The 15,494-nt window shown below is 48.7% G+C and overlaps 1 protein-coding gene across 2 annotated transcripts in view; it reads left to right on the forward strand.

Annotated features, from left to right (window-relative positions):
* The window catches only part of MYBL2 (MYB proto-oncogene like 2), a 382,491-nt gene that overhangs the window by 134,666 nt on the left and 232,331 nt on the right, over positions 1-15,494 (forward strand). For both annotated transcript variants that reach the window (XM_069652342.1, XM_069652343.1), the window contains one exon: positions 2,185-2,341. In XM_069652342.1, the coding sequence (XP_069508443.1) occupies positions 2,185-2,341 (157 nt within the window). The remainder of the gene's footprint in view (positions 1-2,184; positions 2,342-15,494) is intronic.

Raw genomic sequence — 15,494 nt, forward strand, 5'->3', positions numbered from 1 at the left:
TTCTCTCTTCTCTCTTCAATAGGCCCAGCAGTAGTCCTAGCATTCTGACTGAGGATCGTCCTCCTGCAACATAAGGAATCCAAAAGACAACATGTAACCATTTTGTTTGCTTTTATACGTTCCTCCCTGTCCATCCACCACTCATCACCTTCCTTCTGGCCAGGACCCCAGCCCTATCCGCTGCTTTTGTGTACTGTCCGGTCCAGAACTGTCATCTGTCCATGTTCTGTTGCATTCTGTTTGACCCGGCCTCCCTGCTAGGGTTTCTTCTGAAGTAGTCTGGACCACAAGTGTTTCCTTATCGGCTCTGTTCCTGGTGCGCCAGCCCGCATTCCCTTCTTCTATGCGGGGTCCATCACTGGCACTGCTGCCGGCTCCGTTTCTGGTGAAGCCCCAGCCTGCATGCCCTTCTCATCTGCATGGTCCTTCAGTGGCACCGCTGTCGGCTTGGTCTAACAAAGCTACATAAGACATGGACCTGGGAAATAGTTATTCCCACTGGTGGTGTGAACTGTGAAATAAGCCTGAGGGAATGCATGGGGAAGGGAGTCCTTCTCCCTGGTGTGGTTGAAAAGTACCAGGGGAAGGCAGTCATTCCCACTGGTTGTGTGGGGAACCATCAAGATACTAGGGGAAGAGTCATTCTCCTAGTAACCAAAGTTGTAAGAACTCTAAAGCCATGATACCAGGATAAGGGAATCCTTCTCCTGGTAACCAAGACCAGGGGAAGGGAGTTATTCCCTCTGGTTGTGTTCAACTGTTAGAAAAGGCAGGGTGTCAGCCAAGCAGAACTGTGAACTTTTGTGTTGACCCGAGGAAGGGAGCCATTCCCCCAGGAAGGAGTCACTACTTGGTAACAAACTTCTACTCAGTGCAGAAGGGAGTAATTCTTGTGGACCAAGAAGACCTACTTAGTATTAAGTGTAAGAGACAGAGGACGGTGGACTATTGATTTACATGGATATTCTGACAGAGCCATTGTCTTTTAGTTGAGGTAGGGAAACACCTCTTACAGTCAGGGAAAGCTAGGTTTTCTCTTTATTTTCTTAAATAAACATTTATAATGACCACTATGTCACCAGTGTGTCAGTCACAAATAAAATCACATAATAGTAAGTCTCACAAGCCACCAGCTTGTTTTAGGCACATTGTCAAAGTAGCCAAAATGCCATGATATAACTTTACTTCACTTGTAAGGTGATGCGTGCAATTGTAAAAATGCAAGCATTCATAAAGAGCGACAGTCTCTTAGTGCCAACAGCCTTTGGGACTAGTTTCAGAAAAAGAATAAGCAAATCCGCCACATGTGTTTTTATTATTTTTTTTTTTTTCTCTGCATATGCTCATTATTCTTTTTTTCTTGCTGGTCCCAGCTGAATCCTTCACCCATTCTCCTGTCCCCTAACCTTCCCACTTGCTGTCTCTCTTCCATTGCATGCCCTCAAATGCTTTGATCTCTCCTAGTTGGAAACTTGACTTCATTCTTTCTAAACTATCTCCTCCCAATCAGTTTTATTTCCCTTGCGCCCCTCTCGCCACAGTCTCAAAGCCAAAAGAACATATTGGGTGTGCAGATGGCGATCTCACTCTTGATCGGTTTCTTCCATCTTTCCCTCCCGTTGTCTGTGCGCTCTGTCTCCTCCCCACAAATTATTTCTCATGTCTGCCTTCCATTTTGTCTTTCTTTTGTGTTCTACCACTCTTTTCCTGTACTTTCTTTTTTCCTACTGTTCTCCCACCATTTCTGGCTCATCTTTCTCATTCCTATTCTTTCTCTTAATCCGAAAAGCTGTGTTACCTGCACCACAGCCTATAAAGACGGAGCACCTGTTTTCAAGCTGAGACTTGTGTCCCCCCCTCCTTCATCCCCTGGAATGGTGTTGATGCCCAGTTTGTAGAGCAGTGCCGTACGTGGATTAATTTCAGCGCAAGATCTGTGGCTCTTCCTTTTAGTGTAATCATTTTTATAGATGTATTGAAACCATATATACACTAGTATTTGGGCTTTTATGGAAATAAGATCCTGAAATAAAGCTTAAAGAAAGAAATTGTGCTTCCTGAAGAACCTTGCTTACAGTTGAGTTTTTTTTTTTAAACCTGTCAACTTGTCTTTATTATTTGAAGTGTGTGAGAACCACCTTAAGGTTATTACATAGTCTTTTTTTATTGATAATTTTCTTTAAGGACTGACAATGCTGTAAAGAATCACTGGAACTCTACCATTAAACGGAAAGTGGACCTTGGATTTTACTGTAACAAAACCACCATTGAAAGCAAGCCAACGGGTGCGGTTGTGAAGACAAAAACTGAGGATACCATTGCACTGCTCCCTGATAAAGAGGTAGGCTTGTCATGTTACCCAATTGAGAAAATGGCTAGAGGATGATTGAAACTGCTCTTAAAAAAAACTGCTTTTCACATCAGTTTGTGGTGAGGGGCTGCTCTCTGTTATTTTATTTTTCTTCTCTTCTCCAGTTCCCTTTCTTTCCATTTTGTAAGTAACCTTTTCATGGATCAGTGTGGGTTGGTTAGGTTTGCAGTGTGGATTTGGGGCAATTTGAAAGGGGCAAGGTGTTCATACCTCTTCACCTCACCTTTTGAATTGGCAGAGGTAAAAAGGGATAAGCTGGGGTGGGATGATGTGAATGGGTTCCCTTTTAAATATTAGATTAATTTAGAAAAATGGGGTAGGTTGAGTTTCTGAAGAAAACACATCCATCTTGGGTGGATACAGTGATGTGAACCTCAAACAAGATGAAAACAAATAATATACAGTATTGCAACCCTGAACTTGTGGAACGACTTAAACAAGAGAAAAACTTGGAAATAAGATTTGTGTTCAGTGAGTAGGGTGGAGACAAAATATTGTGGGGTCTCCAATTAAGAGTGTGTACTGAAGAACGAAATGTTAAACTCCTTTGTGCATGTACTCCAATGAACATGTAAAGTGTTCTCTGGCATCAACTGGATAATTCGAAGCTCCTGCACAAAATATATAGCCTGATCAGTGCTATTTAGTGATATCTGTGCCCAAGGCTTTTGGTTAAACCATTCACTGTAGAATTGCCTGAAATGCACTGATTCAGTTGGAGTATTAATTGCAAATGTTTCCACTGGCAAATAGTTTTGCAATGGAACTCCACATATCTGTTGCAAAGTGCTGTATTATTCTAGTCCTGATTAGCTGCTCCCTTTAACATAGTAAAAGGTAGTGAACCATTCTGTTCCTGATACCTTAATTGGGCTTATAGTAATATATTTCCAATCGTTCTTGATCTTACTTGCGATCACTTCAGGTATAGATGAAATTAAGCTTTCGGGAAATTGGTCAGATCCAATCTAAATCATCAAAAATGGTCTAATGTAGAAACCAACGATCTAAAAAGGTGAAGTTGGCTAAAAGATCCTTCAGAAATTAATAAGGGAAAGTGGAAGGAATTGGAAAAACAATACTCGGTTGAGGCAGATATATTTTTTTTTTCGATGAACACATTTCTGCAACCACCAACTCCATGGGCAAGCTTGTTCAGATTTTGAAATGAGTTGAAAAACCTTCCTCGATCACCCCCATTCCAACCCTCACAGGAAGACGGAGCAGGTTCAAATCTCATTTCACAACAAAATCCAAAAGGCGCGTGAGACAATAAGATCCTACAAACAGGAATACATTGAAGTTCAACCCTCTCTCTAGAGGATATGAAGATGCTTCTCTCCACCACTAGACAAACCTCTTGTTCAGAGAACGTTTTGCCCCCTAAACTTATCCTGGAAAACATTGATCTATGTATATATGCTCTTTTTTTTTTCCTTTTTTTTTCTTAGAATGATCAATGCTTCTTTCAGAGATAATAATGTCCCTGCAGTTATTAAAAAGGTCACGTTCACTCCGTTGGTAAAAAAAAAAACTGGGACTTGACCAGCATGAAGCATCCAATCTTCGCCTGATAACTAAATGCAATTTTCTATTGAAGATCTTCTTTTATAAGGCAGCAACTAAACAGCTTCAATCTTTTATGGATTAAAACCATCTTCTCCACAAAGAACAATCAGGCTTCTGAGGATCGCACATCACTGAAACCGCCCTACTCGATCTTCAAACCAGAATGCTTAATTTCGAGGGGATTGGTTCCTCCGACGTATTCCATACCTATGACAGGTAATCACCACAGCTGTGCTGCTTGGGAACATTTTTGGCGTCCTTCGTCAATGACGTCAATACGCTGTTCCCGAGGGCCTCCGTCGAGCCGACGTCACCGGATGTTATAAGTAGGATGCGCATAGCCTCAGTTCTGTTTTTTCTGCGAACGTTTTCGCTTCAGAGATCTCGGCGTGCCTCGGTTCTTCGGAGTTACGGTTCTTTCGTTTCTTCGAACCTGTTAGTTTGTGAAGATTTCATGATGTCTTCGTCTTCTTCCACCCCGCGGCCGGGTTTTAAGTGTCGGGTCTGCGGGTCCAAGATGTCGTTGACGGACTCGCACATCACCTGCCTCTGGTGCCTCGGTGAGGACCACGACACGGATGATTGTGTAGACTGCCAGTCACTTACGTTGAAGGCCTTGCGGGAGCGTAAGAAGAAGCTTTCTGTTGGTAAGGTGGCCGAGCCTCGTAAGCCGAGGTCCTCTGGGTTTTCGATTGATGATTCGAGGGGCGACTCTACGCATCGTCGTCGGTCTGGGAGGTCTTGGTCCTGGAGTAGGTCCCGCCATTCCTCTGCCTCTTCGAGGCACTCACGGAAGCACTGTCATCGGTCGCCTTCCCGGTCCTAGTCTGAGGACGCCGCCCGTCGGCGGGGTTGCTTGTCCCACCAAGCATTCGACTCCTGAGGAATGGGCTTCGTTCCGTAAGGAGATGTTGGCGATTTTTGAATCGCAGGGCTCCGGTCCGTCCATGCCTCCACTCGAACGCCTTCCCGCTCGGACAAGGGGAATCGTTCTAGTCATGCCCGTTCCAGGTCCCGGTCCTCGACGCGCTAGAGACCGTCGGAGCTTGTGAAGTCTTCGAAGAAGACATCGACGCCTTTGGTGCCGAGGTCGTCAAGGGACTCTCCTGAGGCTCCAACTCCGAGGAAGTTGTTGACGCCTTTGGCACCCAGGCTGTCGAAGGACATGCTGGGGGCTCCGCCCTCGAGGACTGTCGAAGCTGTCGGCACCACGCTCGACGTCGATGCTGATTCCATCGACGCCTTTTGAGGCTGTTTTGTGGGAGGTACCCCGTGGCACGGTGGAACCCCCTAGAAAGGCTCTGGCTAAGAATGTCTGTATCCCTTATTGTGTGCCCACATTCCAGCCTCTGAATTATATTTCTGAGGTGGATGAGGGATTTGAGGAAGGGTTGGTTCCTGATACGGTACCAGACGAGATTTTCTCTGGTCATAGCCAGATGGAAGACCTGCGTCAGTTGTTGCACGACGCCAGTGGTCTGGACACCTCTTCGGAGGTGGAGTTCTGTAGGCCTGAGTCTGGCACCCATGCCGAATCCTCGTACCAGCGCCTTATGTCGAGGGTAACGGAATACTTGGGGTGGTCTGCACCACCAGTGGATATTCTGCAGGATGACCTGACGGATATCCTTGACAAAGGTCCACCAACTGACCCGGTACTGCAATTCCATATGGCCTTGCACAGAAGGGTGGCAGCGGCTTGGACTGCCCCGGAGAGTCTCCCGGCAGTGAGCAAGTCTTTGCCGCGAAAATACCGTCCAGCCAGTAGCGACCCCTGCTACTTGACCATGCACCTCTCCGGAGAGTTTGGTCGTGCAGGCGGCTATGGCCCCAGCGAAGCAGCCGTCGTATCCTACCATCCCTCCTGATGGGGACGACAAGCGTTTTGATGGCTGGGCGAAGAAAGTGTTTTCTTCAGGGGGTATGGCTTTACAGGCAGCCAACTCTGTGTGCCTTGTCACGTTTCACGCACACTCTGTGGAACTGTATTTCGTTGGCGGCTGATCATATTCCCGAAGGGGAGGAACGGGATGGTTTCCTTGCTATGGTGCAGGATGGCAAGGATGCCATGTGGGAGTCTGTTCAGTCAGGTTTGGACATGGCGGATTGTGTCAGCCAGTCCATGGCGGCGAGCACCGTAATACGCAGGTTTGCGTGGTTGCGGAAGTCTGGGTTTGTTCCTGATCGTGCAAGCCCGGCTCCTCAACATGCCCTTTGATGGTGAACATCTTTTTGGCAGCAAGGCTGACAAGAGCCTTCAAAGGTTGCAGACCTCAAAAGTTGCAGCAAAGTCGTTGAGCGCTGCAGTTCGCCAACCTCTGCCTTTTCGTCCTAGGGGATGGCAATGGAGGGGAGGTTCCTTTTGATATTACTCATCCTTTAGTAGATCGAGAGGAGCTGCAAGTCAAAGGGGCCACCGTAGGAGGGCCAGAGGTGGAAAACAAGGTACTCGAGGTGCCAAGGCCGCTCGGGCAGTTGCCTCTTTACCCTCAGGCAATGCTGCAGCTGCTTCAGCTCAGTCATGAAGCGATGTCCCATGGTTCGCCGGTTGGGGGGGAAGGCTGGCGCAGCATCTTGTAGAATGGCGTGCCATTACTTCAGATGTGTGGCTTCTGGAGATCATAGCCCACGGCTACTGTCTTCCTATCCGGCAGAGGCCGCACGTCAATCCACCAGGGAATCTCTTTAGAGTCCGGATCCGCTCCTTGTGCAGGGAATACAAGCCCTGCTGGAGAAAGGCGCCATAGAACTGGTACAAGGGATGATATTCCCCTTATTTTTTTATTTCAAAGAAAGACGGAGGATTGAGACCCATCGTGGACTTGAGCGGTTTGAACAAGCTCCTCTGGAAGGACAAGTTCAAGATGGTTACTCTTTCTCAAGTCCTCCAGGCCCTTCAACTTCACGACTGGTTGGTGTCTCTCTACCTCAAGGATACAACACAGCGGTCATGCACTACCTCAGTTCCAGTTCTAGTTATTGCTTCTAAAAAGCTGGTCCGGTTGAGATGGAGCAAGTCGTACATCACACTGATCCCATAGTGAGATAAATAAAGGCAGTCCTCCACGTGTCGGGCTTATGCTTCTGAAAGGCCACTAGGAAGGTGGTCCAGTCAATAATGTCGTAGACCTTTGAATTCTGATGGCTGGTGTGTTGAGGCTGGGGTTAAATAACCTATCAAGATTGTTTCCCTACTCCAATTGGGAAAAGGGCAGTGTCGGACATTGGACTTAGGCACGCACAGGCCTCTGGGAAGCTTTTGGAGCTGGGGCTTTTGAATGTTTGATGGAGCAGGTTCGAGTTTGTAAGGCAATAAAACAATTGCCTCAGAGGCTTGGTGGGCTGGTGCTGTCAGTCAGCTGGTGGTGGAGAGTCTTGGAGATATTGATGAGATGTCTTGCCCGGATGTTCTGATCCCCGAATCTTTAGGTGGCAATAGTGAGTTTTTACTTGGGACTGCGCATGAAACTCTGTTCAAACTGTCAGTATTGGATATGTTCATTCAAAGGACGCCACATGCAAGGCACCACCAAGTAATAAACAACTATTAATTTCCAGAGATAAACGCAACAATCCTGTTGTGCTTTGAAAGCACACAACCCCCTGGCTGTCTGCTTCAAGAACCCATGGGTTCATATTTACAATTCCAATGATATGGAAAAAATCCAGGGACTAGATCAGAGTAGGGCGCGCAATGGAATATTTGGAATGGAAAGAGCAACAGGGACAGTTAATGGTTGGCAGGATTATACATTAAATATTAAACCATCTTTCTTGATATTTGCTGTTAATCTCACATTTTTTCTACAGCCAAGATGCCGTCTTACTTCCCTCCCGCGTGGCCATTTTTCCACAAGCTGTTTTTAGGTATGCTTGAACTTGGTTCAGGATTATGTCTGTTCATCCAGCTCTGAAATCCCTTCATTGGCTCCCAGTGGATGCAAGGATTACGATTACCTCAGTGTTGCCAAGGACGAGATAGCTAGTCCTTGGCACTTATGTGGTTAATGAAGGAGAACATGTTGGAAGGCATTGAAAGGTGAAATACCGAAATCGCCAAAAAAGGCCTTGGCACTGGGGGATGGGGTGGAACCATGGCAGTTAAAAGGTTGAAACCCTTTGCATTGTCCACAAGCTTTCTGGGGCCTGGGTCCAAAATACCTTCAACTATCCCGCCATAAATACCTCCCCTCTCGAGTCCGTCGCTCCTCTACCTCTAACTCCCTCAGGGGCAGTCGTTTTTCAAACAAATTAGCTGGGGGCAGATCTGTCTTCGGCGGGGGGTCTCCCTTTGGAACTGCCTCCCTGCCACCTTGAAACTTGAGAACCATCTACAGTTCCGGAAGCTCCTCAAGACCTTCCGCTTCGCCTCTGCCCCTCTTCTCCCCTGTTCTGCTTTCTCTCTCGGCACGGTCGCACCTGGCCACCCCCTGTCCTTCAGGCCCAGGTACCTGCTCACCCTGCCACCTTCTTGCGCTGCCCCCTTGCCACTCCTTGCACTGGGGCCTGTATCTGTACCCATACAGTTCCCACCACCCCCATTCTTCTGTACTTATCAGATACACCCTATCTGATTGACCTTGCACTTTGCCACTCACAGACTGCACTTACACTATTCTTGATCACCTTATTTACTTATTATTTATCTTGTTCTCTCCTATGCTCTGCACTTTAGAATTTCTCCCCCTCCCACCCCTTTTCCCCTTCCCCATGCACTTGCACGTTCTCAGTCACTGGGCCTAGTACGATCGTTTTTTTGTTTTCTTTCCCTGTTCTCCTTCCCTTTGCCTGGTCACACTCTGAAATACCTGTGTACGAGCGCAATATAAATAAAATATCATATATCAGAATTGGGCTTTGATTTTCCCTCCTTCTTACTGTATCCTTTTACCAGGTCTTGTGACTCATTGAGGTGATATAAACATAGACATTCCTCTTGGCATTCCTTGGGGCTCCTAAACTCTGACCCACTCTCCCGCTCTAATTCTAGCTGGTGTAACAGCATTTCTGTGGGTCTAATATTCTTTGTAAATCATGTACTCCAATGTCCCATCCCATTTTCTCCATACTATTGGGACAATCCGTCCTTTTGTTAAAAAGCATCCAAAATTTAATTTTTATCCTTTTATTTTTTATGTGGTGGGCCACTGCAGATGACTGTAAATGGTATCTTCCTGAGCTCTGCATTGCCCTTCAGTTCTTTTCTCTGCGCGGTCTCTGTGGGACGCACTAGCATCACAGGCAATAATTATTTATTTTTTGTTCCCTTGTCCTTCAATCCTGCTTCGGTTCTGCGGTCATCTCTTCTGTCTATGCCACAGCGTCTCAGATTTGCGTCCTGTTCATCCTGCGAAAAGTTGCTTTGAGGGCGGATGCCCACTCACTTTGCCTGGAGTACCTAGGTCCAGAACACCGTTTGGATGTGTGCTTCTACTGCAACTCCCTCTCCATCTGGAGTCTTGGCTCCAAGTCCCTTTCAAGGCGACTAAAAGTACCAGGGTTACTCCAGTGGTTCCCCTTTTTGGGGCCATTTCTAAAACCGGCAAGATTGAGGGTGCTGGCTTCGGGGGGTGACTCCAAGCCTTCCTGCACTCAGAACTGTGGTGGAACCAATCCTGCTGAGGGGACACAGAAGCCGGTCATGCACCATAAGTCTTCTAGAACCATCTCTGCTGAGGCTCCCCTACTCGAGGCTAACTTATCAGCAGTCCCTAGGGTGTCCCAGAAACTCTCAGACTTGACCGTAGTTAAAGCGTCACCCTCAAGTCTCCCACCTCCTCAGCCTCCTCACCTGATTCTTCGTCGGATGAGCTTTCTGAAGGTATATGTCTTCGTTCTAGCCAGGAGTGGTTAGGCTTTTCTTTGCAGGTTTTAGGATAGGCTCCTCTGGAAGCCACACTGCCGATTGGCAATGTGCTGGCAGTAGGGGCCCCCAGTGAGTCCACCCCACTTCAGGGAAAAGCTTTGCCGAAAAACCCTGATGTAGACCTTCAGATGGTTGTATTCAGAACGCCCAGGTAATAGTGTCCTTTTATTCCGTAGGATTCCTTGGAGAACGTAAAAACTACAACACCCAGAATGCACTGGGACCGGTGATTGTGAGTAAACGGACCAGAGACAGATGATCAAACAAACTGGCACAGGAATCGCCGTGATCTCAGGTAGGTAAACTAAAGGTAAGTAGTGCGGCAGAGGAAAGGAACAAACGAAGGAGGGCAGGAACAAGCAGCCGAAAGCAAAAGCCACCGGACCGGGAGGAGCGATATGTGGAACGTGGGAGGAGAGGCTCGAAAGCAGACGAGCCCAAGAGAGAGACGGGTACGGGAGTTAGGGAAGGACGAGAGGAAAGAGAGAAGCAAGCTGAAAGCGGAACACTCGAGCAGCGTGTAAACCCGTAGGAAAGAGCAGGGTTGCAACGCGCCGAGTGCATGTTCCGACGCACATTTAAACACGTCATTGTGAAGTCAGCACAGAGCACTAGTGCGCTGCACAGACTTCAGCTGAAACGAGGTTGGCTCATTTCATCCTCCATTGATCCCACAGTTTCCACGGAGGTCGAGTCGGATCTGCTAGCACCGGTTCTGCCGAGGTTCCTTGTAACAAGGCTAAGATGGCACGTATGACCCCCAGGCTCCCTGTGGTGACTATGGCCTCACTTACACCTGTGAGAAAGTTCGCCTCAGGCGTTGACAAAATGGCGGTCGATCCCCCGTGGTCCGCGCCAGCCATTTTGACTACCTGTCTTAAACCAACGTTCACCAAGGCTGGTGCAGAGGGGCCTGGTTTTGAGGCAGAGCAGCCTTTTCCACTTTTTGTGGACAATGAGAACCCGTTCTGCCCGGATTGGCATGCTCGGACTACTGCTGCCGCATAGTCTCGCTCCCTCCTACGTCTGCACCTTTGATCTATGTGGATCCAGCTGGTGGGAGACCATCCTGGCAACCATCCTCTTTGCATTCATGAGGGTATGTCCCTGCCAAGCGGCCTCTACCCATTCCAGCACCTGAACCCTAATCCGAAGATGCATTTTTGGGAAGTTTCAGACGCTTATGAATTCTGATCCCATGAAGGCGTACTTTAAGGATTTGTTGAAGGAAACGTATCCTAAGCCGCCTGAACCGGTCCCTGGTCTGGCAATCCCCATGCTAGTTCCTGTAACGCCACCTCCTGCTTTCCTCCTTCCTTACAGTGGGGCCTCCTCCCCCACTACCTCCTCTTTCCCACGTGGAAAAGACGGTTTGCCTTGCCAAACAACCCTTCTGGACCTTAGGAGCCACGTGCGGTGGACCACTCATCTGCTCCCACCTCCCTGGATGTGGACTAGGCGGACCGGGAAGGCGACGCCCTGCTCTTAGAGCCTTTCACTACCCAGTGCTGGATAGTATGGCCCTGCTAGACATTCCAGTACCTGAGCCCCCAACTCCACAGGAGGGGTACTTTCTGGAGCCTTCACCTTGTCTGCACAGAATGTTCTGGTGGAGGCCTGTAAGGTATGGGTAAAAACCTCATACCAGGCAGCACCGAAACAGAAAAATTGACGCTTGCTACAAGCTTCACACATCGGAGGACATAACTTTTTTTTCATGCCCACTCCCCTCGTCGACTGGTGACAGCAGCTACGCTCCAGTCCAAGCAGGCCTCTACATCCTCCACTGCAGCGTCCCAGATCCTTTCCAGGGAGGACAAGCTTGATGCCATTGGGGGGAAAAGGTATTTTCCAATTCTGCTCTTCAGCTTGGTCAGGCTAATACAGAGCTTACCCTGGCGGCTGCCAATGTCAAACTGTGGCATAGACACTTCTGCTTGAGGCCTTATGCTTGGGTTAAACCTCTCCCGCCAACGTGGCTGCATGATATAAAGTTCTCGAAGGAAGTTCAGGACAAGGTGCTTGATCTCCCCTTCGAGAGTAAGGCACTGTTCCACTCCTCTGCGGGTGAGGAACTAACAAAGACCAAGGCAAGCACTCCAACTGCCAAGTCCTCGTCAGTCCTTGCGAAAACTACAGCAAAGGCACCTTGCACTGAGGTCCGGGTCCCAAACGAGGTCCTTCTTTGGGTTCGGAGGCTTTCAGGACCACTGCGTGTGCCGAACAGATGGTGGGCCCCGCCGTAAATAGCAACAGCAATGCTCTCAGCCAACAGCCTTCTCGGCTAGAACGAGTGGTCTTCCCGCCGATGAAAGATGTAAATTATATTTTCCATCTGTCGCACGAGACTCCAGTGGGAGGACAAACTTTGCAGCTGGAGCTGTGACAGACCATCTCTCTTCACTGGTGGGTTTTGTCAATCGATCGGGTGGGCTTTTGGGACATTCCATCAAGCTTGCCCCTCCCCATACCCTGCCCTTCAATCCTCCCTTCCAGCAGACTGAGTTGCCCTCCCTCAGGCTGGCCTGTGCACTATCTACCTTTCCAAGTTCAATCTTTCTTCCCCCCCCCCAAGAGCAATTCAAGATGATTACACACTGCCAGATAAAGTCCTCTCTCCGGAAGGGCGATTGGCTCAGTGTGGAAGACCTTCAGGACCCATACATGCACATTCTGATTTGGAGCGCGCATCGAAAATATCTGCAATTCTCTGTGGGAACGGAACACTATTGTGTGCTCCTGTTTGGTCTCAGCTTGGCACTGCGTGTCTTTACGAAGATGTCGGTCATTGCAGCATTCCTCAGACTGCAGGGGGTCCATGTATATCCATACTTGGACGATTGGCTCCTGTGCATTCCTTGCCCACAGACGGCTATGACCAATCTTCAGTCACTCCTTCAGCTCCTGTTCCATCTTCGGCTGTCGAACTGGCGGAAGTCGTCAATGACTGTCTCAAAACCTGATCTTTCTTGGTTTCTGTTGGGATACAGTCAGTACCAAGTGTTTCTAATGGAGGACAGGATTGCAGACCTGTCGACCATGTGCCAACTCTTCCTTCTCACATGACGACTTGGTGGTTCCAAAGACTCCTTGGCCTTATGGCTTCTTGCGTGTTAGCACTACTTAATGTGCGCCTGAAGATGACCCGCTCAGCTTGCCCTTTGGGGCAGCTGGTCCCAGGCTACAGAACCGGATTCCAAGATAATTCCAGTCCCATCCTGATTGACGGCAGATCTTCAATGTTGGCCGTCCACCAGCCACCTTTCAGTGGGGACCTCCTTGTAGGAGCCCTGCACAAGTACGTTACCATAGACTCCTCCCTACTGGGGTGGGGAGCGACACTTCGAGGTGTACGATTTGTGGATGCCTCAAGACAGGCAGTTACATATCAATTACCTGGAGCTCTTGGCAGTTTTTCTGGCGCTCAAGGCTTTTCATGAAAAAACAAGGAGGGGTTCTGGGAGTTTCTATACTACCGGCCTATATCCCGGGTTAGTCTCAACCAGAGTCTTTAGCTCACCATCCTTTCACAGAAGAGAAATTTCCACTACATATCAGTCTGTGTCCTACCCAAGGGCAGTCCAGCACCGAAATGCCTGGCAATTCTCTTCTGAACAAGAGTTCCAACAGCATCCCCAGACACGTGTTTCGGCCTGGTTGGGCCTTGTCAGTGAGGTGGAGCTGTGCCTCTCTAAGAACAGCGAGCAAGTCTTTTCAACCAACTATCACCAACAGTGTGGTCCGTATTCGCATGGACAATTCCGTAGTGATGTTTTACATCAACAAACAGGGGGGCACCAAGTCTCCTCTCCTGGTAGACCTTGCTATACAAATTTGGAATTGGGCCATCCAGCACAATGTCTGGCTCCAAGCTGTACACATCCTGGGCCACATCAATGTGGCTGCAGACTCCCTCAGCCCACAATCGCTAACGCGTTCGGAGTGGGAGATGAACAACGATGTCCTCACCTCACCAACATGTTTCAGCAATGGGGACCTCCAGAGGTGGACCTCTTTGCAACATCATCAAACAGGAAACTTCCTCTTTATGCGTCTAGGGACGGGCTCGGAGTGTCTTCCTTGGGGGATCCCTGGAGATCCTGTGGGACAACTTGCTTACTGCTTCCCTCAATACCACTGATTCATCGGTCACTCTGCAAACTCAGGAGCGCATCGAACTGCACTCCTTTTCATGGCTCCTTGGTGGGCAGCCAGGCTCTGGTTTTCGTAACTGCAGCACCTGTCGGCGCTTTCCCCGATCAGGTTGCTGCAGATTCCTGGCCTCCTTCCTTCCTTGTACCCGAGTTCCGATCTTTAGTGCAGTTCAATCTGTCTGAGGACAAAATGCGCATAATACAAGCGGCCTGGAAGCCTGCCACAAGGGCTCAGTGCAGGAGGAAATGGCTCTGTTTTTGCCATTGGTGTTTAGCCAAAGAGCCCGATCCCAGGCATGCTTCTATCAACACTGTTCTGTCCTTTGTATCTGACATGGCAGCCTCGTGCATACATGTTCTGTCTTATTTGTCTGCTATTGCGGCCTATCTGTCTACAGACAGCTGTTACTTTTCATTGGCTAATCCAGTCATCAAGAGACTCTGCTGGTCTCTATCTCTTTCCACCGGTTCGGGCCCCTCCTCCTAAATGGGATCTGAATGTGGTCCTCACCGCGTTATGTCGTAAGCCCTTCAAACCCGTGGCTACTACTGAACTTAAGTACCTATCCTGGAAGGTGGCTTCTTTGATTGCTGTAACATCTGCAAGGTGGACAAGTGAGTTTCATGCTCTTTCTTTGGAACATCTGTTCCTAACTTTCCATAAAGATAAGGTCGTCCTTCACACCCGCCGTCTTTCCTTCCCAAAGGGGTTTTCGGAATTCCATTCAAACCATTCTATATCTCTACCTGTCTTCTTCCCAAACCTGGTCTTTGATGCTGAAAGTGTTTTGCACAACCTAGACGTCAGACGGGCTCTGAAGTTCTACCTCGACAGCTCTAGCGAACTCAGAAGCTCTTCCTGTTCATTACATTTGGTGATCCAAAGGGGAAACCTGCCTCAAAAGCATCCATCTCCCACTGGGTTGCTTCATGTGTTTCTGAGGCCTACAGGGTCCAAGGCCTTTAACCACTTAAAGGCTTTCATGCACATCTGGTCAGGGGCAAAGCGGCTGCTATTGCCTCCCAAAAGTATGTGCTTTGGCAGTCCATCACTTTTTGCAAGCATTACTGTCTAGACCTGAGCTCCAGGGCTGATGCCCAATTGGGCCAGGTAGTTCACAAGAAATTCCAATAAGGGAAATTTCCATCCACCCGTAATACCTATGGTCAGTGCTTGGGAATCTCCCACAACTATGGAGGAAAGGGGACGGGATGTAGGAGTATGATCAAGTTACTCACCGCAGTGACTACCTTACTCCTCGTCTATAGTCCCCTTTCCTCCATACTCCCACCATCCCCTCTAATAAGCATCCTCTATTGTTGCAGATCGTGCAGATCCAAAGCCTTGCCCGCATCCGCAGCAGCGTCTTGCGACTGGGCAATCAAAAACAAGTATGGGCGCTACTCCAAACACTTCACGCGTAGAAGCGCGGAAATCCATCGCTCCAATGGCCCCGAAGGCCGCGGTAGGCCCGAAAGCTACGACTAGGCCTCTAGTCGAAAAACCGACCGCTAGGCCCTCTAACGCCACGGA

The sequence above is a fragment of the Ambystoma mexicanum genome, chromosome 3p (genome assembly GCF_040938575.1).
Source record: "Ambystoma mexicanum isolate Mex_15411 chromosome 3p, UKY_AmexF1_1, whole genome shotgun sequence".
Classification (NCBI taxonomy): domain Eukaryota; kingdom Metazoa; phylum Chordata; class Amphibia; order Caudata; family Ambystomatidae; genus Ambystoma; species Ambystoma mexicanum.